General features: G+C 43.5%; 1 protein-coding gene across 1 annotated transcript; it reads left to right on the top strand.

Annotated features, from left to right (window-relative positions):
* Positions 1 to 2,590: 2,590 nt before the first annotated feature.
* Positions 2,591 to 11,399, top strand: LOC130210724 (serine-protein kinase ATM-like). The gene is made up of 10 exons (XM_056441207.1): positions 2,591 to 2,706; positions 4,811 to 5,042; positions 7,598 to 7,714; positions 7,906 to 8,055; positions 8,143 to 8,308; positions 9,383 to 9,469; positions 9,758 to 9,872; positions 10,223 to 10,286; positions 10,358 to 10,500; positions 10,583 to 11,399. The coding sequence occupies exons 1-10, from the start codon at positions 2,591 to 2,593 to the stop codon at positions 10,761 to 10,763; spliced, it is 1,371 nt and encodes a 456-aa protein (XP_056297182.1). The 3' UTR covers positions 10,764 to 11,399.
* The last annotated feature ends 14,400 nt before the right edge of the window (positions 11,400 to 25,799 follow it).

The following is a 25,799-nucleotide window of genomic DNA, read 5'->3' as shown; positions in this document are numbered from 1 at the left end:
TGTAACGAGAAGGATAAAGACATGCAAACCAATCAGAATTCGCAAAACCAACAACAACTACGAAAAACACGACCAACTTCCTTTTCCTTTAGAGTGTAAATATGGCACGAGGTTCATTTGTATGGACAGACAGCGAAGTGGAGCTGCTGCTTCGAGTCGCCTTAGATTATAAGGCAAATAAAGCACTCGATAATGTGGATTGGGAATCATGGCAAACTAAATATAGGGATATGTTGGCATTGTTCTTAGAACAGTACCCGTCCGAGACCTCCGAGGAGTATCCTCCTGTCAAGGAGGAAATAACTCGGGCCCACCTGACAACGAAAATGAAGGCAGTCAGAGGAAAGTACCGGAATGCACAAATGAGCACTACCTTGACACCATCCATGATCAGTAAGCAAACTAACTGTAAACATAGGACGCTCACATGACGTGAAGCATTTTTAGTCGCATACTGTGACGTTTAACAACATAAAACTCCGTTTGACCTTGTTCACACGCAAACACAAAAACAGAGTTTTCAGAAATCTCCACTTTAGCCGGAGTTTTTAGAAATGATCGTTTTCCGTGATAAAACCTCCGTTTTTGTGTTAATGAAAGGCCAAAACGCATGAAAATATATGTGTTTTCCCATCGTGTAAACAGGGTCTAAAGCTTATTTTTGAAAAGCATACATGGTCATGCTCCTTCCCTTCTTAAATAATTTGTTACAAGACACCAGCACACCAGCAGAGTGAACACACAGGCCTCAGGAAACGGGAACTGTCGTATTTCTATGCGCAAGACCTCATTTGGACAACAGTCTTCTCTGTTCAGGGAGAAAAACTATGAAACTGTCTACAGAATTGAAAATACAGTTTTTATAGCAATATCTGCCATAGGCATGGGCTATATGGCCGCCACAGTTTTCAACACAGTGCATCACAGTTACAATTCTAATGCAATGGTGATGTCCATATCAAATAAAGTCACAGACCATATGTTCATATATCAATGGACACTTGCTTCTCTCAGATCTGAACTTCCGAAAAGAGAAAAACTTCAGGATGTATTTCCTCTTTTTAACTATGCATATCATCGCTTTTTTTCCTACTATAAAATAGCATTGTGTGTTAAGTGTATCTCCGCAAAGTTTGACTTTGATTAAGAGAAGTTAAATATTTTTAGTAATTCGTTTAGTGCACATTTCGTGAACCGTAGGTTTAGGTCCGCTGAGAGCCAAAATGCCCTAACTTTCTTCCTGGACTTTGGAAGCCTGTGGTTCCACAACAGAGGGGCTCTGCTCAAGCAGATGCACCAATACATACCAAGCAAGTGTTGTTTAATCCATAAGTAAGTCACATTTCAGTTTGTTCACACTGGAATGTGGTTGATATCTTGCTGAGGCTTTGTCTGACAGTGGTTTTGGCGAAATTGGCGGATTCCGTAGATTGTAAGCTTTCTAAAAAAGTGCGGCAATCACGTGAAGCATCAAGCTAGGGTTATAAAAAATAATATTTACATAACTTGGGAAGCTCTCTCAAGTCATTTTCGAGTCCTCTCGAGTCTTATTTATGGTTTATGTTAATATATATTTTTGAATTGTATTATAAACATGTAAAATGGACGTATATGCTCTTGTAAGGCCAGGCTGTGCAGTTAGTATCTGTAGTGCATCTGTAGCTCTGGTATCGGTTCATGGGAGTCCGAGGACTTGGGAGAGTGAGCAAGACGAATTCTGGGGCCCAGAAGCAGTCGTCTTCTCAAGGAAAGTTACTGTTAGCTGTATACATGACTTTCAGAGAGAAGTAGGGAGACACTTTTCTGCACTAGTAAGCGAGCGTTAGTGTTACTAATATTGCCTTTAAATTGTAATATTAAACCATTTAGCTTCATTTAGTTGATAACGGCATCAGTTATCAATAGTTTAGTGTAAATGTAAAAATTATTGGAGCGCTTATCTGACGCTGTCGCCATGTATGTGTGTGTTGGTGCGCTAGCTCCCTTTAGATACGTTTTGTCAATCTTTTCTTTCTTGCTAGCTACCGCGTGTCTAACGTTACAAACGTGTGGCTAACGTTACTACCGCGTGTCTAACGTTACAAACGTGTGGCTAACGTTACTAACGTGTATCTAACTTTACTCATGTGTGACTAACGTTGTCATTGTAAAAAAAAGAGGAGACATTGGTATGTTCAGAAATGCCTTGAAAGCAGTGTTATTTTTTACAAAACAATGTTTACAAAATAAAAAATACTCAGTCGAAAAGGCATCTCAGCCAAGACAGCCCAACAATGTCCAGTGCCTTCAGCATCTCAGGGTGGATCTCATCCACCCCAGGCGCCTTGCCACCTCTGCCAGGGATATGGCCTCCTTGAGGCCAACCGAAAGTCCTTCTCCATGCCCTCCTCGAACTCCTTCCATGCCTGTGTTTTAGCATCTGCGACCACCACAGCTCTAGCCCTTCCGGCCTGCTGGTACTTTACAGAGCTGTGTTTCAGGAGACCCCTGGGCCAACCAGGCCCGAAAAGCCTCCTTCTTCAGCTTGACGGCTTCCCTCACCCCCGGTGTTCACCACCAGGTTCTCAGGTTGCCGCCAAAACAGGCACCTATGACCTTCTGGCCAAAGCTCCTAGCGGCTCGGTTCACAAAAGAGGCTTTGAACATGGTCTACTCGGATTCAATGTCCCCATCCTCCCTCGGGAAGTGTGAGAAGTTCTTCCAAAGGTGGGAGTTGAAGACCTGCCAGACAGGATCGTCCGCCAGACATTCCTATTCACCCTCACTAACAGGTCACCCGAGTGTCCAAGACATATGGCCACAGATCAGATGATACAATTACAAAGTCGATCATTGATCTCTGGCCTAAGGTGTTCTGGTACCAGGTACACTTATGATCCACCTTATATTCGAAAATGGTGTTCGTTATGGACAAGCCGTGGCGAGCACAGAAGTTCAAGAGCGAGACACCACTCTGGTTAAGATCGGTCAAGCCTTCCTAGATATATTATGGTGTATTTCTGTAATCTGTACACTGTTTAGTGCAATTAAAAGTTATAAACTGTATTTTGTACAATCAATACATGTGAAAATTACAGAGCTGGCTGTTACAGTCATGATACGTTAGATTTCGGTTGTCAGCACATTAATACGTACATTTAACAGTGACAGATTGTATTTTCTAAAAGTTCTGGATGTAAAAATGACAGTATTGATTGTTTTTCATATTACGGTGTATTACCGTTATCAGTACAATGTTTAGTGCAATTAACAGTGACAAACTGTATCTTTTACAAATAATAAATGCAAACAATACAGGTCTGGCTGTTAAATTCCTAATACGTTATATTTCCATTTGCAGCACAAAAGTCCGTACATTTAACAGTAACAAAATGTATTTTTAAAGAGTAATACATGCAAAAACTACGGTATTAATTGTTGTTCATATTACGGTATATTTCCGTTATCAGTACAATGTTTAGTGCAATTAAAAGTTATAAACTGTATTTTGTACAAACAATAAATGTGAAAATTACAAGGCTGGCTGTTACTTTCATAAAACGTTATAGCTCACTTGTCAGCACAGTAGTCCGTACATTTAACAGTGACAGATTGTATTTTAAAAAAGTTATTAATGTAAAAATGACAGTATTGATTGTTTTTCATATTACGGTGTATTACCGTTATCAGTACAATGTTTAGTGCAATTAACAGTGACAAACTGTATCTTTTACAAATAATAAATGCAAACAATACAGGTCTGGCTGTTAAATTCCTAATACGTTATATTTCCATTTGCAGCACAAAAGTCCGTACATTTAACAGTAACAAAATGTATTTTTAAAGAGTAAGATATGCAAAAACTACGGTATTAATTGTTGTTCATATTACGGTATATTTCCGTTATCAGTACAATGTTTAGTGCAATTAAAAGTTATAAACTGTATTTTGTACAAACAATAAATGTGAAAATTGCAAGGCTGGCTGTTACTTTCATAAAACGTTATAGCTCAGTTGTCAGCACAGTAGTCCGTACATTTAACAGTGACAGATTGTATTTTTTTAAAGTTATTAATGTAAAAATTACGGTATTGATTGTTTTTCATATTACGGTGTATTACCGTTATCAGTACAATGTTTAGTACAATTAACGGTGACAAAATGTATTTTTTACAAGAAATACATGCATAAATTACTGTTTGGGCTGATATATACATATACGGTGTTGCAATGTGATAGAAACGGAATATAACCTATTTTGAATTAACGGTCTCTTACTGTTGTGATTTAACAGTTTTTCACTGTAAAATCTACGTTCTTTTTTTACAGTGCACACACACACACACCATGTTGGTCACGCTCAAATGATGTCGCGTAAAACCCAACTTCTAGCCAGCCTTTCATCACGGTCTTTAAATGGGACTGACACCAGGTTAAATAAATGTCTATGGAATTGACCCCAAAGAACTAATTCAATTCAGTTTATTTTGTATAGCCCAATATTACAAATTACAAGTGTGCCTCAAAGGGCTTTACAATATGTACACATACAACATCCCTGTCCCAGGACCTCACATCGGATCAGGAAAAACTCCCAAGAAATAGAAGAAAAAACCCCACATTCTTTCCATTACTCACACTTGAGCACCATCGTGTTGATGAGATTATAACCCCAGTCGGGGTTCCTGCCCAGGTCAATGTAATAGTAGAACCTCAATTTCTGAGGATACTGAGAGTGGGACAGGTTGTGAATCAGGGGGATAATCCGATTGGACATTGACCCCTCTGCCAGAACCTGGTGCATTATGTACGTGCATCAATCCTCCTGCAGGAAGTCAGGAGTTGTCAGCAGAGCCCTGAAGTGGCTGTTCTGCACAGCCTGGCATAACTCTGTGGAAATTGCACCCCCTGGTCAGGCGTCCCTCTGCATCAGAAAGCACCTGAGGCTCCGGGGCGATGCCTCCAGGAAAGAGACCCGGCGTACAGCGAGCTCAGAGCAGACTGTGGAGGTTTTGGAGGGCTTGACGACGATGATGAAGAAGAGCATGACAATGTCGATGAGGGTGAAGCTGATGATGACAGAAGACTTTTTTATGTCTACTGTTCACATTGTGCTGATGAAGATACTTTTGATTTTCAGAGTTTATGGATCCAACCTGAAGGGAGAAAGATAAACGGTGGATACTTCTGACTTGATTGTAGCCTACATCTTGATATATATGAAGCCTCCCTAGTCTACCTATGAAATGATATGAAAGGATGAAGAATAATACTTACAGCACAGTAAGTACTTAAACGGATGAAGATAAGGTTTGACTTATGTTGCTAACATGTGTTCAACACCTCAAAAATCATCTCTAAAAATGATCTTCTCTGTGCCATACACAGAAATTAAAAGAACGAAAGACTTCACTTCAGTGTGACCGTTCCATGACAGTAACAGAATGCAACAAAGAAGTGAAAACATGTCACTGATACCACCGGAAACAATTTAAAGTTGGTAACTGCCGAAAGAGACGCCCTTAAACCACACATTTCAAATGCAAAGTGACTTTATTCTTCAGCGAGCAGGTAGTATAACATTTATGAAAAAGCATATGTACGGACAAAAAAATAAACTCACTTAGTACTTTTTAATAAAAAGGACATTTCATTGGCAGGAATGAGACTGCTCTCTCTATCTGGATGGTTGTATTCTATTTTAAAGAAGAAATAAGAGGATGGACTGTATTGTTGAAATACACAACTGCCAATATGTTAATGCAACATCCTGAGACCATTCAATGAGACTATATCACAATGTCACAGTTATTGTGTCAGTTTAAATGTCCTTCCAGTTATGTTGAAATAGCTACACGTGATGTCATACAAACATAACTTAAGACATTTGAAACTATCATTAAGAGCATGCAGTACAGCTGCAAAGAGGTGGTGGATGAGTCCAGTTCTTCATGGATGCCAGGACAAGATGTGCTGAAAATGAATGAGAAGTTGATAATATTGCATAAATGGCTTTACAAAATGAAATAGCTGTTCCAATACCACTTGGCAAAAGAGAGGGAAAGCAGTGATTACAAAGAAAGGAATGGAGAGGTGGCAGTGGGGGAAGACGAAAACAGATGGAGGAATCACACAATACTAAACTCAGTATAGCAATACAGCAGCACAGCAGATTTAAAATAGAGTTTACAAAGTGCTTTGACCGACAAAGCAGCAGAAGTAAGGCAAAAAAACAACAAGAAAGCACAGTGAGGCCCAACAAAGCAAAAAAAAACTACGGTAAGAATTAAACCCGGATGAAACCAATGTAACAGAAAGGAGGGGCTGAACTAAGAGTGTGTGAAGTAAAGAAGTGTGGTAACTGTGGAGTTAGAAGTAAATGTTTAAAATATTTAGTTGCACTACAACTTGTATGAAGCATAAATTCAAAGATTGCATGATACAATCAGAGAGGCTGGACAGGAAATGGAGTAAAGGGATCTGCTTGAGAACCTGTGAAGAGGAGAAGGAGAAGGACTCCTTTTTAAACAACACATAACGATGTGCCGTTACACCTCCTGGTATGTAGGCGTCAAACTTAGTGAGAACAATTCCATCGATGAGGCTTGTCAGACATGGAGTGGTCGGCCAGAGCCTGATTGAACTTGACCTGAGGAGGTGAGGACAGACAGTTAATCTGTGAGGCACTGTGCTTTCCAGAGGAGGACAACATTGCATCTGGTCACGATGGCTTTAAACACAACAGCGGAACACTGTGACTAGTGACTATTTCTACTCCGAGAAAAGTTGTTGACGGGGGGACGGTGACGGGGGGGGAGTGTCTGGACACTTCATTGACCAGGGCCGTGTCACCTGAGAACCAACCAAGGCCCAAAAGTGGCGTCTGTTTTCAAAACCTGAGTATCATAAAATAATAAAACCCCAAACATAACAAAGACTATCTTTGGATTGAAACTGCTACTTTTATCTATGTAATGGTGATTGAGCCTGTGGACCACTCATTAAAGTATTGCAATATTTATAGATTTGCGCTATTAATGTGTGTGTGTGTGTGTGTGTGTGTGTGTGTGTGAGAAGCCGCTGTCATGTGTGGTTGCCGTCGGCCCTGACAGAGAACCTGCTCACTTTTAACTCGAGTTCTTTTCCATTTCACTTTAGTAATGATTCATCTGGTTTTTGTACCAGGGCAAATACACAGTTTGTTATATTACTCCGACACCTTTGTAATGAGGACATTCTTTAGGGGACATTGTGTGTGTGTGAGCGCATGTTTGTGTTTGCGGTAACACTTGTCAGCCACTTGACTGCTAATAAGTCACCACTTAGATACTTTGGGAGAGTCATGGAGCAGTCCCCCCCACCCCGATCTTTAACCTCAGTTCTACTTTTCTATCAATGTTCATCCTTGTTTATGTCACATGGAGAAAAAAGGTGTAATATTTAGGGATATCTTACGCAACCATGCGTCATGATGAGTTTCACATTACTGCGTCCGTCTTGAGCCTTTCTGGTGTTTTGAAGACTAAAAACAGTTGTTCTAACCGCAGAGTGCAGAGGCTCTCGGCGCCGCGGTACACGGCATGTTCTCCGGTGACCTTTGGCCTCTCTCTGTTACCAGGGTCGAGACGACCTGCGGCAGGACGCGGTGATGCAGCAGGTGTTCAGCATGTGCTCCATGCTGCTGCAGCGCAACACGGACACCCGCAAGAGGAAGCTCAACATCAGACGATACAAGGTTAGACACATCTCATCTTCTTTCTTTTTTTTGTAAACAAATCTTGTCTTTAAGCGTTTTGCTCTTTAATTCAACGAGGACATAATAAATCAGGTGGAATCTTTTTCTTCGATGTTTGATCTTTCTGTCGTTGCCCTGTAATTCCCTTATTTCCTTCAAAGCTGCTTTCTCTCTCTCTTCTTCATCCGCAGGTGGTGCCGTTCACACAGCGTAGCGGCGTGTTGGAGTGGTGTTCTGGCACTGTGCCGATCGGGGATTTTCTGCTGGATCCCATTAAAGGAGCCCACAAACGCTTCCGACCTCGGGACCCGACCAACCTGGCCTGCCGCAAGAAGATGATGGTACTGTTGGCTCACCGTGTTGTCAGTGCGCCTCAACTTGTCTATTTCCTTCTTTGTGTATGTTAATTGGTTTTGGTGCAACTGCAGGAGGCTCAGAAGCTGGCGTTCGATGGGAAGCTCCAGGCCTACAGCGAGGTGTGCAAGAACTTCCGTCCGGTCTTCAGGTATTTCTGCATGGAGCGATTCCTGGACCCCGCCGTGTGGATGGAGAAACGGCTGGCTTACACTCGCAGTGTGGCCACTTCTTCTATAGGTACACCCAGTGTCATGTTCACCCCTTCTTCTATAGGTACACCCAGTGTCATGTTCACCCCTTCTTCTATAGGTACACCCAGTGTCATGTTCACCCCTCCTTCTATAGGTACACCCAGTGTCATGTTCACCCCTTCTTCTATAGGTACACCCAGTGTCATGTTCACCACTTCTTCTATAGGTACACCCAGTGTCATGTTCACCCCTTCTTCTATAGGTACACCCAGTGTCATGTTCACCCCTTCTTCTATAGGTACACCCAGTGTCATGTTCACCCCTCCTTCTATAGGTACACCCAGTGTCATGTTCACCCCTCCTTCTATAGGTACACCCAGTGTCATGTTCACCCCTTCTTCTATAGGTACACCCAGTGTCATGTTCACCCCTCCTTCTATAGGTACACCCAGTATCATTATCACCCCTTCTTCTATAGGTACACCCAGTGTCATGTTCACCCCTCCTTCTATAGGTACACCCAGTATCATTATCACCCCTTCTTCTATAGGTACACCCAGTGTCATGTTCACCCCTCCTTCTATAGGTACACCCAGTATCATTATCACCCCTTCTTCTATAGGTACACCCAGTGTCATGTTCACCCCTTCTTCTAAAGGTACACCCAGTGTCATGTTCACCCCTCCTTCTATAGGTACACCCAGTATCATTATCACCCCTTCTTCTATAGGTACACCCAGTGTCATGTTCACCCCTCCTTCTATAGGTACACCCAGTGTCATGTTCACCCCTTCTTCTATAGGTACACCCAGTGTCATGTTCACCCCTTCTTCTATAGGTACACCCAGTGTCAGGTTCACCACTTCTTCTATAGGTACACCCAGTGTAATGTTCACCCCTTCTTCTATAGGTACACCCAGTGTCATGTTCACCCCTTCTTCTATAGGTACACCCAGTGTCATGTTCACCCCAGGGCATCTTAAAAAGGGGCCACAGCACAAATGATGACACAGATATATAACACTGTTATTAATTAATTTCATTATAACCACTAGTGGTGTAGAAAGCGCTTTTGAATTCAACCAATGAATTGCCAACTGTTCCTGTTTTGTGCCTGCAGTTGGCTACATCGTGGGCCTGGGTGACAGACACAACCAGAATATTCTGGTTGACGAGCAGACTGCCGAACTGGTGCACATCGATCTGGGTAAAATCATTGTCATTTATGTACCGAGACATATGTAGTTCTTTCTTCATTTCAGAAAAAGGGTTCCATCCTGCATCGAGAGGAGTTTGATGCATTTATGATTTGGCAATAAATGTAATCAGATATGGACTCTTGTCATAAAATGCACACAGCATTGTAACGCTTTAAAGCTCTGAATTCAAAGATCAAGACATCATGAATAAATGGTGTGACATGCATCCCAAGACCTCTCTCTCTCTCTCTCTCTTTCTCGCTGCTTATTTTCTTCTCATTGCTGTTGTTGTTCAGGTGTGGCCTTTGAGCAGGGGAAGATCCTCCCCACCCCCGAGACTGTCCCCTTCAGGCTGTCCAGAGACATCGTGGATGGGATGGGCATCACTGGAGTGGAGGGGGTTTTCAGGAGGTGAGGATGTGGAGGGAGGAGGTCATGTCTGTTCTGATATTGTCAAACATTCATCAACAAAGGCTAATGGGAAGGCTAACCTGAGAATACTGCCATATAGTGTTTCTTTTCATCATAGTTTCATTTTTGTGAGGTTCATTTGTCGAGTGTACACACTCGACATTGCTCCTCACTATTCTCCAAAACACAACAGACATTTTAAGATTGGTTTCCGCTATTTTAAATTCCTGTCACAACAGTGTAAATAAAATGTACTCGCTTACATTTTTTAAACGTTGGTTCGTGGTGCCTTCAGAGACACCCGGATGAATCCAGAAATGTAATGATCTCCACCTGTTTTCTCTGGTCAGATGTTGTGAGAAGACGATGGAGGTGATGAGGAGCTCCCAAGAAGCTCTGCTGACTATTGTCGAGGTGAGATCACGGGTCACGCACTTGAATTACGTGGGATTTCTTCAACCTGACGTGCGTGTGTGTGTGTACAGGTGCTGCTGTATGACCCTTTGTTTGACTGGACCATGAACCCGCTGAAGGCCTTCTACCTGCAGCTCGACGAGCAGCAGGAGCTCAACGCAACGCTGGCCTCCACCATGGGGGGGGATGACGTAGACAACCACCGTAAATCCAGGTGCGACAGTACATGATGAAAACTGATTGTAATCTTTTGGAGTCTCGCCTGCCTCATCGTCTTCGTACTCTTCCTCCTGCAGCGACAGTCAAAACTTCAACAAAGTGGCGAAGCGGGTGCTGCTGAGGCTGCAGGATAAGCTGAAGGGGGTGGAGGAGGGCACGGTGCTCAGCGTGGGGGGGCAGGTGAACCTGCTCATCCAACAAGCCATGGACCCCAAAAACCTCAGCAGACTCTTCCCCGGCTGGCAGGCCTGGGTGTAGGCTCTTATATATTCCTCTAAGCTGCACTGACGCTGGTTACATTTTTTGTGAAGACATTTTCTTCGTCTCCTCTGCGCAATCGGTACAGGCGTTTTGCTCTTCGCTTGAGCCAGGAATACTGTCCCTACATAGTTTAATAAAAGCAATGGATACTATGCAAATGAGCTACAGAATATAACACGGTGGAACAAGTTCCTTGGTTACTTATATATTCCTCTTTGGGCCATCTGCAATTGAAAGGCTGTTAATTTTCAGACTAAACACAAAGAGATTAACATTTTTGTCTTGAATTATTCATTTCTGCTGCCATTTGCACTTTGATAGAGCATCAATTCAATTTGGCAGATTGCATGCACTGATTCTTGGGAAACTTTTTTTTTTGTTACTGAAAATGGAATTTAAAAAGACCAATGAACTGTGGTGCTGAGATGAGTCCGACATGTATATGTAATGTGAGCTTTTTTTCTGTATTTTAGCCGATGGGATGTGAATGTTTTACTACCTTTTTTTGTCATATGAAGTTATTAAGTTTTGCCAATGACTTCACCATGAACGCACGCCTTATGAATGTGTGGTGAGCCTTATCCGGAGGAAAGTTAGTTTCAGTTTCACTACTGTTACTATTAAAAAAGTGAATATGATGTGCTCTGAAGTTTAAAAAATGTAAGTTATGTGCAAAATTATACTTTGCAGTGTTTCCCCTAGGTTTACAGCTTCGGGGGGGGGACCGACCGACCGACACAAACATTTGAATCATGTTGGTGTTCATTTATTTTCATGACCACCACAAAGGGTGCACGTTTTGTCACTGCAGTGGATTTTTCGGGGCTTTTCAAAGAAGAGTTCCAGAGCCTCTTGATAAGGAGTCAGAAACATCTGGCCCATTAATTGAAATCCGCAGGCATGCAGCAAGATGGTCTCCTTGCAGCCTGTTGCGGATGTTTGTCTTGACCTCCAAATACAAAGACTGTTAGGCTTTAAAAGTGAAAGCTGATATCTTAGAATAGTGATAGCTTACACAGCAATTCCCATTGTGAAAAGTCTATATTACTCTGTTCATGGAGAAGTCCCTCTCACAGTTTACACGGCATCGGAGCTCTGCGGCGCGAGACGGAGAGCCGAGAAGTGTTAACGCGACACGTAGACAGAAATGACATGATGCTGTGTGGAGACGATCAATAACAGACGGCTGTTTAGTTTGTTTAATAAAAGAACAAAGACGTGCTCTTTAAGAAAAGGGACCTTTCAATTACTTCTGCTGTAATCTGGCGCGATAGAGAAAATTACAGGATGGCGGGCGGAGATTTCGGGGGGGCGGGCCGCCACCCTGAAAGAATGGTGTGGGAAACACTGCACTTGTGTCGAGGTCCCACACGGGAAAATCATACGGCATAACTTTTACTTTAGTTTTGACACATCACAGACGAGTCTGAGGAAGTCCTTGTAGACTTGGTGATGTGTCTGGGTACGCTGTCGTTTTATAGCTCCAACCTAACACAAGTACTTTAGCTTTGTTTGAATTTTTTGTGATTTTAAGCCAAACTATGATGTTTTATGTATTTAACATAACCAAGTAGTGGTGTTGCCTCTGGCACTCACAGCTTCCTCTCAGTCATTGGTTCAGACGTGTCTGTCTGCCTGTGCATGTAATCATCTGTTTTTGCAAGAATCTTGGGTTGAATGGCCAATTTGTGCAATTAACAGCAAATTTAATTTCTTCAATCAAATTCATGCAGAGCAGTGTCAATCTTCAACTGTGGGAAAACTATGAATATTCATATATTCATATATTTATATATGGGCAGATGCCCAATCCCATTGTCACAGAAGTAGGTATCTTAGTGTTTCCTAAAAACAGTCATACAAACGTAATTGTATTAAAATTATTACTTTATTAAGTAATTACAAAATTAATTGAAATAAAAAAAAATGTTCATAAGTACAAACTGCAACAATTTCATTTCCTTCCAAAAACCAAGGTTTGTGTTCATTGTGTAGACCAGTGGTCCCCAAACTTAGGCCCGCGGGCCGGGTACGGCCCGCCTGCAAATTTGGCCCGGCCCCCTGAACAATACCAGAGACGTATTATTATTATTTTTCAGTCTGGCCACGCAAATCCTAGACTAGCCGCTGTCAAATAGAACGTGTGAAGATCCCGGAAAGGGTTATTAATATTTGGTTATGTGTGGCTTTCTGGAAAACAATAAATGTTTACATTTAGGCACCCCTGCGATCGTCACACTTTATCTGTTACAAACTGACCCCGGCCCCAATCCGAGAAGGGAAAAGTTATGTGGCCCTCAGGAAAAAGTTTGGGGACCCCTGGTGTAGACGGTTGCAGGTGCACGACGACTGAAGAGGCTTCAGCTTTGTCCCAAAAGAAAAGGGGGAATACAGAAATAGAGGCGCCGCCTGTGTAGATGGCGCGGCTGTGTCCAGACGCCGTCGTGGTAGCTCCGCGGAGATTGTGCGCTCTTTTAGTTTTTGTGTTTATTTTTAATATTTTCTTTGCCACAAACACATCGGCAATAACAGCATACGAACGCAGCACACTTTTGGACATAAACTTTTGCGCAAAACAAGGGTTTTTGTCCACTTTTTCCATCGATCCAGCGTGGCCGGCAGAGATCGTACGAGCGAACCACAACAACAACAGTGGAGCCGCTACTACGGGGAGACGACGAAAACATCGAGGGAAACGGAGCGGAATTCGGAACAGACTGAGAGTTCAAGCCCACCGTCCACCTCTGCCCAGCATCCTTCTTGCTAACGTCCAGTCTCTGGAAAATAAGATGGATGATGTTAGGGCAAGGATCAGATTCCAACGGGACATGAGGGACTGTAACATCTTTTGTCTGACGGAAACATGGCTGACCCGCTGGTGCCGGATCGAGTCATATGCCCAACCGAGTCCTTCTCTGTTTTCCGTGCAGACAGAACGGAAGAGTCTGGTAAATCTAAATCATGACTAACAACAAGTGGTGCAACCCCAAGGACATTAAGACTCTTTCTCGTTCCTGCTCACGAACCTGGAACATCTGACGATCTCATGCCGTCCATTCTACCTTCCCGGAGTTCAGCTCGGTCATCACCACAGCCGTCTACATACCACCACAAGCGGACACCGACGTAGCACTATCGGACCTACATGATGTGTTATGTCGGCATCAGAACAAGTATCCCGACGCGGCTGTGGTGGTGGCTGGGGACTTTAATAGGGCAAACCTAAAAAAAGTCATGCCGAACTTTCACCAGCACATTACGTGTGCTACCAGAGGGGAAAGAACGTTGGACCACTGCTATACGCCATTCAAGAGAGGCTACAAGGCTGTCTCTCTCCCTCCGTTCGGCAAATCGGACCATGCCGCCATTTTCCTGCTACCAGAGTACCAACAAAAGATAGCACGGGAAGCGGTAGTGACGAGGGACGTAAAGCGGTGGTCTGACCAATCAGAGGCTGAGCTACAGGACGCTCTGCGTGTCGTCGACTGGGACATGATCCAATCCAGTTCCAGTGACGTCAGCGAGTTTGCGGACGTAGCAATGAGCCTCATAGCAATGCTAGCGGACACCATCGTCCCCACGGTAAAAGTTAGGGTCTTTCCTAACCAAAAGCCGTGGGTTGATAGATCCATCCGTGAAGCTGTGAACGCCCGTACTGCTGCCTATAACTCCGGTCTTGTATCCGGCAACATGGACGAGTACAAGGCAGCGGTCTATGGACTGAGGAGGGCGGTGAAGGAGGCCAAGAGGAGGTACCGAGACAGAGTGGAATCACAGATGGAGCAGCGCGACACCAGGCGCCTATGGCAGGGGCTACGGACTATCACAGACTACCAGAGCAGACCCCGCGCAATGGTGAGTGCCGACGCATCCCTAGCGGACGACCTGAACTCATTTTATGCACGGTTTGAGGCTAGCAACAACAGCGCTAGCTCGCCGCTAACAACAACACCGTTAAGCGTAGCCGAGGTGAGTTCTACCGCTGGGGATGAACACACACTCTCTGTGACCGAGCACAGTGTGAGGAGGGCTCTGTTGAGGGTGAACACCAGGAAAGCTGCAGGTCCAGATGGCATATCTGGGCGAGTACTGAAGACCTGTGCTAACCAGCTAGCTCCAGTGTTCACCACAATATTCAACCTCTCCCTGGCTGAGTCCGTGGTCCCCGCCTGCTTCAAGAGATCCACTATTGTCCCTGTGCCCAAGAATGCTTCTCCAGCATGTATGAATGACTACCGACCGGTGGCCCTCACCTCGGTGGTCATGAAATGCTTTGAGAGGCTGATAAAGGACTACATCTGCGCCTTCCTCCCTTCCTCCATGGACCCGCTGCAGTTTGCTTATCAGTAGTAGTATAGGGACATGTATGCGCGTATACGTACGTGCACGCGCGCCACCTCACATGCACTCTCATGCACGCATATATATGTCCCTATTATGCATATTTTTTATGAAAAAAAAAAAAATATTTAAATAAAAATTAAAATATATTATTTAAAATATAAAAATATTATCACAAATTAAAAATCTATAAAATAAAATAAATCCCTATAGATAGGAGCTCTTGTTTGTACCATTTAAACATTTATAAACCCCTTCCCTGTGTCTTTAATAATACAAAGTGTTTATCAATGTGCTGAAATGTCTGTAAGGGGTGTGTCACCCCGCCCCACAGGCACTAATGTAACTTTGTACCGCATACATGCACGAGCGGGTAGGGGCGGGATGCTAAGGGGCGGGTTTTTGGAGGAGTAGGGAACTATGTTATTGGATGCATACTACTTATGAATAAGGGGGGAGGGAGGGAGGGAGTGATGGAGGGAGGGCTTATGCTAAGGTCTGGGGGCGTGTCTGTTGGGGAAAAAAAGGTGTGTCCGGAGGAGTAGGGAACGATGTTATTGGGTGCGTTCCACTCGTGAATAGGAGGGGGAGGAGGGTCATGTAGGAGGTGTGTTCATTAAAAATGTACCTCTGCGAACCGCTCACACATCAACAGTCTACCGTTATCTGCCTGCGGATCACGTCGCTATACCTGTTGGAGCAGCCCATTCCTTGAGAATAATTTTTCTCCAAAAAAAAAAAAAAAAAAAAAAAGGTAAGTGATGTTATGTTTGATAAAATGTTGTATAATATATCTATTGTAATAGGGTTGTGTACAGGATAGCGAGGGTTCCGCATGGCGCCGGCTGAGTGTCCGGGGGCTCAGTAGTCTAGAGCCATTAGCCTCCGGTCCGTTAGCCCCTCCGGCGCTATATGGACTAGCTCAATCCCCAATGCTGGTGTATAATATATCTATTGTAATAGTGTTGTGTACTGGATAGCTATGGTTCCGCATGTCGCTGGTTGTTTATCCGGTGCTCAGTAGTCTATAGAGCCGTTAGCCTCCGGACAGCTAACCCCAGAGGCTACAGGGACACACGTGAACCCAAGTCTGTTGTATAATGTTTCGAACGTAATAGTGTTGTGTCCTGGATGGCTATGGTTCCGCATGGTGCTGGGTGTGCGGGGTCCTGTGCCGTGCTCAGTAGTCTAGAACCGTTAAACTCCGGACCGTTAGCCTCTCAGGTGCTATATGGTCACACGTGGTCCCGAGGCCTTTGTATAATGTTTCGATTGTAATAGTGTTGTGTTCCGCACGGAGGGGAGCAGCAGTCTAGCGTCGTTAGCCCCACCGGTGCTGTTGTATAATAGTATTGCGGACTTGATAGTGCGTTGGCTGTGTGTCCGCTAGCTACCGTACAGCTATCCCCATGAACTACCGGGACACACGTGGTCACTATGCTGATGTATAATATTTCGATTGTAATACATCTTTATATAAATATATATATATTCAATCACTCATTAGTATAAAACATACACTGACGTTGTGTTTTTTATTAACTAGCAGATCATGGATAATATAAATACTGGTAACAACGAAAATATGCCTCCGTCAGCTGCTGTATGTGCCGGTAGTGAGTATTAAATAATTATAGTAATGATGATGATGATATGTGTTAATAGCGTTTTGTTACGGTCTATATGTATGATTTATCTTGTTTTAGACAGGCTAAAACGTAGGCGGCCGCCCCCCGTCGTAAAGGCAACCCCCCCAGAGACATGTGCTCAACAGCGGTTTGACCCCGCCCCACCGATCAATGACGTCGCATCAGAACTATCTGTGGCCATAGCTGGTATACCGGGGGTTGGTGGTGAGTATTTGTTTTAATTACATGATGGCTGCCTAATTATCCATACGTTAATATTGTGTGGTATGGTGAAAAAAATTAAATTAAAAAATTAAAAAAAGTGGTATTATCTTGTGTGATTTCTTCAGCTTTCAAGACTCCTATGAGAACGGCTGGTGTTAAAATATTGACACATCCTGATGCATACAGTCAGGATATCGGTGCACAGATATCAGGTAATATATTGCACCTGTATTATTATTACCTCCGTATATATATATATGTAGATATATATGTATATATATGTGTTTTCTCAGAGGCTTTAAAGACCCCTTTGAGACATGTCGGTGGTAAAATATTGACACATCCAGTGGCATACAGTCAGGACACCTACACACAGCTATCAGGTAATATACTGTTACTGCATTATTGTTATTATTGCCATATATATATATATATATATATAGAGAGAGAGAGATGTAGATATGTGTTTTCTCAGAGGATTTTCAGAGCAGACCAGACATCGCATCAGTCCCCTCATCAGATGATGACCCCCTTAGCTGTGCTCAATTGTACACACCCTCATCACCAAAGCCAAAGAAGAAGAAGCAGAAGAAGCTGATACATAACAGGTCTGTTATGGGTAGACATAATGATATGTCATATTTGTTTATAAACAATATATAAAATATATATGCTATTTCACCCCCCATAGAGCGGCGATTCCATTATCAAGGGAGACGTCTATACTATGTGTCGAAACGCAGACCATTGATGATACATGCTCTTCTGAGACACAAACACCTTTTGATAATAATAATAATAATACATGCTCTTCTGAGACACAAACACCTTTTGATAACACATGCTCTTCTGAGACACAAACACCTCGGGAGCCAACGACAAGAACACTTGCTACGCAGACAACGCAGGGTATTCAAAACCGTAAAAGGTGGGTTTTAGTTATCTTGCTGACAGTGTATTATATATATATATTTAATTTTTTTCAAAATGAAAATGTAATAATATAACTTATTATTATTATTATTGCTGTTCCACAGATCCGTGAAAGCCCCACAGGAGCCAACAACAACAACAACAACAACAACAACATATGCTACACCGACAAAGCAGCTGATTCAATCCGTCCCCAAGAAAGCCGTTAAAAGGTGTGTTTTTAATTATCTTGTTGCCTTTTTTTTTTTTTTATGATCTTTTTTTTTTTTTTTTCAAAATGAAAATAATAACTTATTGTTATTGTACCACAGATCTGTGAAAGCCTCCAATACCCAATTCCACAACCCCACAGCCAGCAGCAGCAGCAGCAGCAGCAGCAGCAGCAACAGTAGCAGCAGCAACAGTAGCAGCAGCAGCAGTAGCAGTAACGTCATTAACAATACACCCTACGAATTCCTCACCGATGACATTGAGATAAATTCAGGTTTTGACGCTACGTCCCCACAGATTGTGATACAACATATGGTTCATACATCAACAGATCTATGTTTAGATGCCTATGATTTACCACTGGTTCAGGCATCACAAGATCTATGTTTAGATGCCTATGATATACCATCCGAGGTGTTAGCGCTTATGGCCAGCGTATGCCCAGAGCAATTGTTTGAAGGGAGGGGGGTTGTCGATAATCAGCATACAGAATTGAGAGGTTTGCTTGGCGACATACAGGGGTGCATTAGTACGCTAAACACATCACACATTAACTTGGTAGCCGTCCTATCTGCCCGTCACCGGTCTGAGGATAAAACGGTGGCCGACTTTAACACTACACTTTTAGAGGCCATCAATGCACACGTTGTTGGACTGTCTGCCGACATACACAGGGGGTTTAGTGCACTCAACACTTCACTCAATACCTTAGACACAGACCTATCTGCCCGTCACAGGGATGCGGATAAAGCAACGGCCGTCGTGAGCACGAGGCTTTTAGAGGCTATCAATGCCCTTGGGGTAGGTCTGTCTGACTACTACCGTGTCGAGAATAAAACCACTATTGATGCGGTAAATACCCTCGGTGTAACTCTCGTCAGAATTGCACAACAGTTAGTCCTCAGAAGCAATGCCAACAACGCCATCACTCGTGCTCTAATAACCACAGTACACAATCCTGTTTGAACAGATGTAGACTGCTGCAGTGTTATACCATCCACCTCCACAGGGGGGAGCCACAGTTGTTTGCTTCCATTTTTAAAAAAAAATTTTAATACGCTATTACGATCTAATGTAGTTTTTTTCTTTGTTACAACTGTATTGTTTGTTCACATAATGTCGCCACCACGTAAGGTTTGTCGTTATAGTCCTCAGGTCCTTGCTGTTGATAGGTTATCAGATACAACTGATGATGATGATGATGATGAGCTGGCATGCCCTATACACACACACATAAATCCTTTGGCAGCTCTTGAGAATGAATGGAATGAATGGTTAGTTCGATACGACCCCAATCCACCGACCATTGTGAATAGGTGTGTCCCTGACGATGGAATGATTGACACGCAAATAAATCCTATGACAGCTCTTGAGGATGCATTGAATGAATGGTTAGCTCGAAACGACACCAATCCACCGACCATTGTGAATAGGTGTGTCCCTGACGAGGGAATGATTGACCCGCTAATAAATCCTTTGACAGCTCTTGAGGATGCCTTGAATGAATGGTTAGCTCGACATGCCCCCAATCCTCCGACCATTGTGAATAGTTGTGTCCCTGACGCTGGAATGATTGACACGCAAATAAATCCTTTGGCAGCTCTTGAGAATGAATGGAATGTATGGTTAGCTCGACATGCCCTCAGTCCACAGACCATTGTGAGTAGGTGTGTCCCTAATGACTGTGTGATTGACGGGTCATTGTGTGATGACGGTGCTGTATCCATAGATGAGCAGTTAAACATTGTCGAACCCCTACCTGATATGACCCACGAACCCCCACCTGATATGACACACGCCTCCACACATGATATTACACACGACTCCCCACCTGATATGACACACAACTCCCCCTGGATTGATGAAGCTACAAACTCTATGTGCGTTCAAAGGGGGTCTACACCCGTACAGAATGCCTCAAACAGCCCCCAAGAGGGTGGGGGTGGGGTGCTTGAGCAACCTTCGTCATCACCAGCAACAACATCGTCAGCAGGGGGGAGTGTTACGGGTAGTTTACCCATCCGTGATATACCATTGTTTAATGCTTTTGAGCTACGCCAGAGTGTTGATTTTCGTAACATACGGCTTCATGATATTGAAATGATTCCCTCCTTGATTCGTGATGCTGTGGGTGGGGCTATCGACCAAGCTGTGAATACAGCTCCTAGAGGTAGTGTTTTGAATGTCGTATTGCGAGGGCCGTCGCTGGCCAGTGATGTGCAAGCCATATTAAGGTCCGATGATGCATACAATGCGGATTTGTTTCTTGAGCTAATATCCAAGGTATTGCAGAGCAATGATGACTCGATATCCGACGATTCGTTGGAACTGATTGTTACAGTAGCCCGTAACCGGAGTGGGGGTGTTGGGGAACGACTAAAATTGGGAGGGGTGACCTATGACGAAATACTGTCTAAAAAAGGCAGGTTTCTCTACCATGCTGGTAACCTGGACAATCAACTGTGCTTTGCCATGTGTATAGCACATTATAAATACCCCCAGACCTCAGCGGCTGATAGACTGACCTACGCTACACGGATACATCAGACAGCCGGTTTTGATATAAACCACCCTATCACACTCACAGACGTTGGTAAATTTGAAAGACTTTTGGGTGTAAAGATCATAGTCTTCCACAACCGAGCAGGCTGTAAACGTCTCGAATGTTTTCAGACCCAAGACACTCCACATCCTCAAACAGTATGGCTATATCTACACAATAATCATTACTACCTGATCGAAAACAAGAAGGGTTTTTTCGGGGCGAGATACATTTGCGACTATTGTTATCAAACATACAGTACCATATTGTATCACAATTGCTCACAGAGATGCAATGTGTGTTTCACCATAGAGTGTCGGACCCAGGGCGGAGCAAAGCGGAAATGTGTTGATTGTAAACGCCTCTGTAATTCAAAATTCTGCTTTGAACAGCACAAAAAACCGGAAATAGTTCACAAGTATATCCCCTGCAAGACCTTGAAACACTGTGACGACTGCGGGACGCTCTACAGACTGGCCAAAAAGCCCCACACGTGTGCTAAACAAAAGTGTACACACTGTGGGGAGCCCCGACTGGAGAGTGACAAAGAGCACAACTGTTTTATTCAACCTGTTGAGAAGAAAGTAGCACAGACAAACTATATACTGTTCGATTTCGAGACACGGTTTCACGGAGGGAAACATGAAGCAAACTTTGTGTGTTCTATGGAAATGTCTGGGGAACGATTTTGTTTCACAACTTTAAGGTGTGTTGAGGCCTTTGTCAGGCGTTATCGAATGCCAAAGTACAGAGGCTACACATTCATAGCACACAATGCGTCGGGCTTTGACAACTATATACTCCTGGAGTATTTTGTCAAGCAAGGTATCACACCTAGTGTAACTATGAGAGGGAGCCGTGTCATTTTGATGTTTGATCAGGCCTATCAACAACGATGGATTGACTCCTTTAGTTTTCTGCCCATGCGTCTGTCGCGGACTCCTGAAGCCTTAGGCTTTGTCGACCTAGCCAAAGGCCATTTTCCCCATCGGTTTAACACTCGCGAACATGAAAACTATGTCGGAAAATATCCTGAACCGTCTGACTATGGGTACAACGAAATGATCGACAGTGACAAGGTCACGTTCATGAGCTGGTACAAATCAGTTTGTGGAGGCACATTTGACTTCCAAGTGGAGATAGCTCGGTACTGTGTCAATGACGTTGAACTATTGAGAAGGGCTTGCACAACCTATCGCAGTAGTTTCATGCAGTGTACCGAGTTAGACCCCTTCAGCTACACCACCCTCGCAGCCGCCTGTATGGGTGTGTTCAAGACACTGTTTCTGCCCCGCGACACTGTCGCTTTGACGTATGATGGGGCATACACCCCTCAGAACAAAACATTCTCCGACGCATCCATCCAATGGCTCGAGTACCTGTCGTGGTCAAACAACTGCGACATCAAACACACCCTCAATCATGGCGAGCAAGCATTTGACCCCTTCTACGTTGATGGTTATAATGCTGAGGAGCGGATGTGCTACGAGTTTGCAGGGTGTTTCTATCATGGATGTGTCAAATGCCATGTGCAGGGGGATGTGAACCCTGTTACCAAGGTCACCTATGGTAGAATGTACAACGCCTTTAAGGTCAAAGTGCAGAGTCTGCAAAGACACCATGGTGTACGTGTCACGGTGATTTGGGAGTGTGAGTGGTCCTCCTTAAAACGTCACAATGCCTCCGTGAAGGCATTCATGGCCACATATAAAAAGCCTGAACGGTTAAACCCACGAGAGGCGCTCTTTGGAGGCCGAACAAATGCCATGAAACTGTACCACAAGGTCAGTGCTGAAAATGACGAGAAAATCAGATACTACGACTTTACAAGTCTGTATCCCATGGTACAGAGTACCAAGCCTTATCCTGTAGGACACCCTATGATTATCTTCAAGAACTTTGATTCTATAGATAACTATTTTGGGTTTGTAAAATGTGTGGTACTGCCCAAGAGGCTTGTTCCACCCTGTCCTCCCCACAGATGTCATGGAAAACTCATGTTCCCCTTGTGCAGGACATGTGCCGAGGATTTGAACCAGTCTACAGCATGTACACACAGTGATGTAGAGAGACAACTCTCTGGCGTATGGGTGTCATTGGAGCTTCAGAAGGCCCTTGAAAAAGGATACCTGATAGTACACATTGATGAAGTGTGGCACTTCCCCACCAAGACAGACACCCTGTTTAGGGGATATGTAAACACGTTTCTCAAGTGCAAGCAGGAGGCATCGGGGTATCCTGGTCACGTCAAGACCGATGTTGAAAAAGCAAAATACGTGGCGGACTATTTTGAGAAAGCGGGCATTCAGCTAGATCCAGCCAAAATTTGTGTCAATAAAGCCATGAGGAGTTGTAACAAACTCCTTCTCAACTCTTTATGGGGTCGTTTCAGCATGAGAAACAACATGCCTTCCTGTGAACTGATCACTGAGCCGACACGATTCACCCAACTGATGTTCAGCGACCAGTTTGATGTCCGTCAGTTCTGTTTCATATCGGACGATGTGGCGTTGGTGCAGTGGCGACATGCCGACAGTAGGGGGTCTCGCATTAAAGATGTAAATGTCTTTATAGGGGCTATGACAACAGCCCATGCTAGACTGATGCTGTACGATGTGTTAGACACCCTACAGGAGAGAGTCTTGTACTGTGACACAGACAGCATCGTGTTCACGTCTGTGGCTGGAGACCTTGTACCGCCGCTGGGGCCCTATCTCGGAGATCTAACCGATGAACTCAACAGTGGTGATGTGTGTGGCTCCCCTGAGGAGGATTACATCACAGAGTTTGTCTCGGGGGGTCCCAAGTGTTATGCATACACCACGAAACAGGGCAAGACCACTGTGAAATGCAAAGGCGTGTCTTTGACGGCTAAAAACGCTGCGGTTGTCACACCTGCTTCTTTAATAGGTATGGTACACGCGTTTGTAGCCAATCAGCAAGCTCCAGCTCCGCCCCTAATGACAGCCACCGACACCATCAAACGAGATAAGAGACACTTTCATCTGAGAAATGAGACAGTTTTCAAGAAAGTGCGAGTTGTATACAACAAGCGGAGAGTGATGAAGGATTACACCACGCTCCCCTATGGCTACTGATATAACCCAGGGTTTTGACGCTCGTTTTCAACATCCCTTCAGTCTGGTAGTCAGCGGTCCTTCAAACTGTGGAAAGACTTTTTTGTCAAGGATATTATTGCCAACGCAGATAGGGTTATTTCACATCGTTTTGACAATGTGGTATACATATATTCGTGTTGGCAGCCTCTCTATGACCAACTAATGAAGATACGCAAGATCACCTTTGTAAACGGATTACCCGAATCTCTGTGTGATGATGACTTGTTACCCATAACCCAAAACAATCTACTAATCATAGACGATGTAATGAATGATGCCTGTAACAGCCTCGAAGTTCAAAATGTTTTTACTAAATATGTACATCACAGAAACCTAAGCTGTATATATTTAGTGCAAAATGTATTCATTCAGGGAAAGGCTAGTCGTACTATTAGTTTAAACACAAACTACCTCATTTTGTTTAAGAATCCTAGGGATAAATGTCAGATTATGTTACTGGCTCGACAAATGTTTCCTGGTAACACTCGACATTTTTTAGAGTCATTTAATGATGCGACACATCTACCCTTTGGTTATTTACTCATAGACTATAAAGCCATGACACCCGAACACTTAAGACTCAGAACATCTGTGTTGTCAGACCACCCCGTGGTGTACATGGCTAAGAAGCACAAGAGATAATGTCTCTGCGTATGCAAAGGAATATTGCTCTGTTAGAGTTGATATATAAATCGCCTCCTAAGGTGCGGAGAGTCATTGTGTGTAATGCCGGAGCTGATTTTGTCAAGTCTCTGTGTGAGATTGCTCTAAATGTTTTGAGAGGTAATATCCCCTTGACTGACAAGCAGTACAAACTCTTAAAGAAGAAGAAGAAGCTTATTAGACTGGTGGCATCAAAGAAGGGTTCACTCACTAGTAAGAAGAAGAAACTCAATCAGACAGGCGGTTTTTTATTCTCTCTGTTGGGGGCGGCTATTCCTTTTATAATTAATCTTATCAGTGGTGGTCAGTGAGTGCAAAGTAGATGGATCATACGCAGAAAATGTTTCTGGTGCCACAGCAACAATTGGACGCTCTAAAGCACACTATGCCTGACCAGCGACAAGGATCTATAAGACAGTCTGTGGAAAACGACCTTGATAGAACCATGAGCGAGGTGTTAGAAAAACCGGACACGGATGTATATGAAAAAGCTAAAAAATATGCGGGTATTTTACAAAGATACTTGAATTTTGTGAGACAAGGTGAACGCGAGAAGAGCGTTTTGACTCTGTCACTGCCACCTGTAGAGAATCATGCTGGAGCTAACCCCACAGCATCAAAAGAGGAATTGGGTACTTACGACATGGTACCTAAAAAGGATCTTGTTCTGGGTAGTGTTATAAAACATTTGCCTAAAAACAGCAAAAAACATGCTGAATGTATTCTGGATACGTTAAACAGCTCGAACGATGTGTCGTGGAACGAGAGGGGGGAGCTTATCATTAATAAACAAATTATTCATGGATCACATCTGCATGATTTGGTGAGAGGTGTCACTGTTGCCCATAACGTCTTAGACAGCTCTAGACCAAAGGGATGGGCTGTTTTTTTAAAAACACTCGCCGGTTTAAATGTACCCTTATCGGCTATACCCAATCCTGTGGTCCGCAATCTTATAGCCAAAAATAAGATGAATGACCCAAATAACTTTAGTACAGATGAGGACACAGCACATACATCCCATAATCGTAGTGTTGATGAATATGACACCCCTTTTAAGACCCCCAAGACCTCAAAGGGTAGATCACGCAGACCTGTTAAACCTTGGGTGACTTTTTAAAGCTTTTTTTTTTTTTTTTTTTTTTTTTTTACCCGGGTATAACAATTTGTGCCTGTCTTTTTATAATATGTATGTGTGTGTATATCCATGAGTGTATGTATTGCTCTATTTTTTTAATTTTGACCGCTCTACCTCGTTGTTTTATCACCTGTATTAATTGTTTTTGTTTTAACTACTCTACCTCATTTGTTTTATCACATGTATTAACTGTTTTTGTTTTATTTTGACCACTCTACCTCGTTTGTTTTTTCA

This window comes from Pseudoliparis swirei, chromosome 20, assembly GCF_029220125.1.
Source record: "Pseudoliparis swirei isolate HS2019 ecotype Mariana Trench chromosome 20, NWPU_hadal_v1, whole genome shotgun sequence".
NCBI lineage: Eukaryota > Metazoa > Chordata > Actinopteri > Perciformes > Liparidae > Pseudoliparis > Pseudoliparis swirei.
Note: the sequence above shows the minus strand (reverse complement) of the source record. Positions and strands in the feature narration are given on the sequence as shown.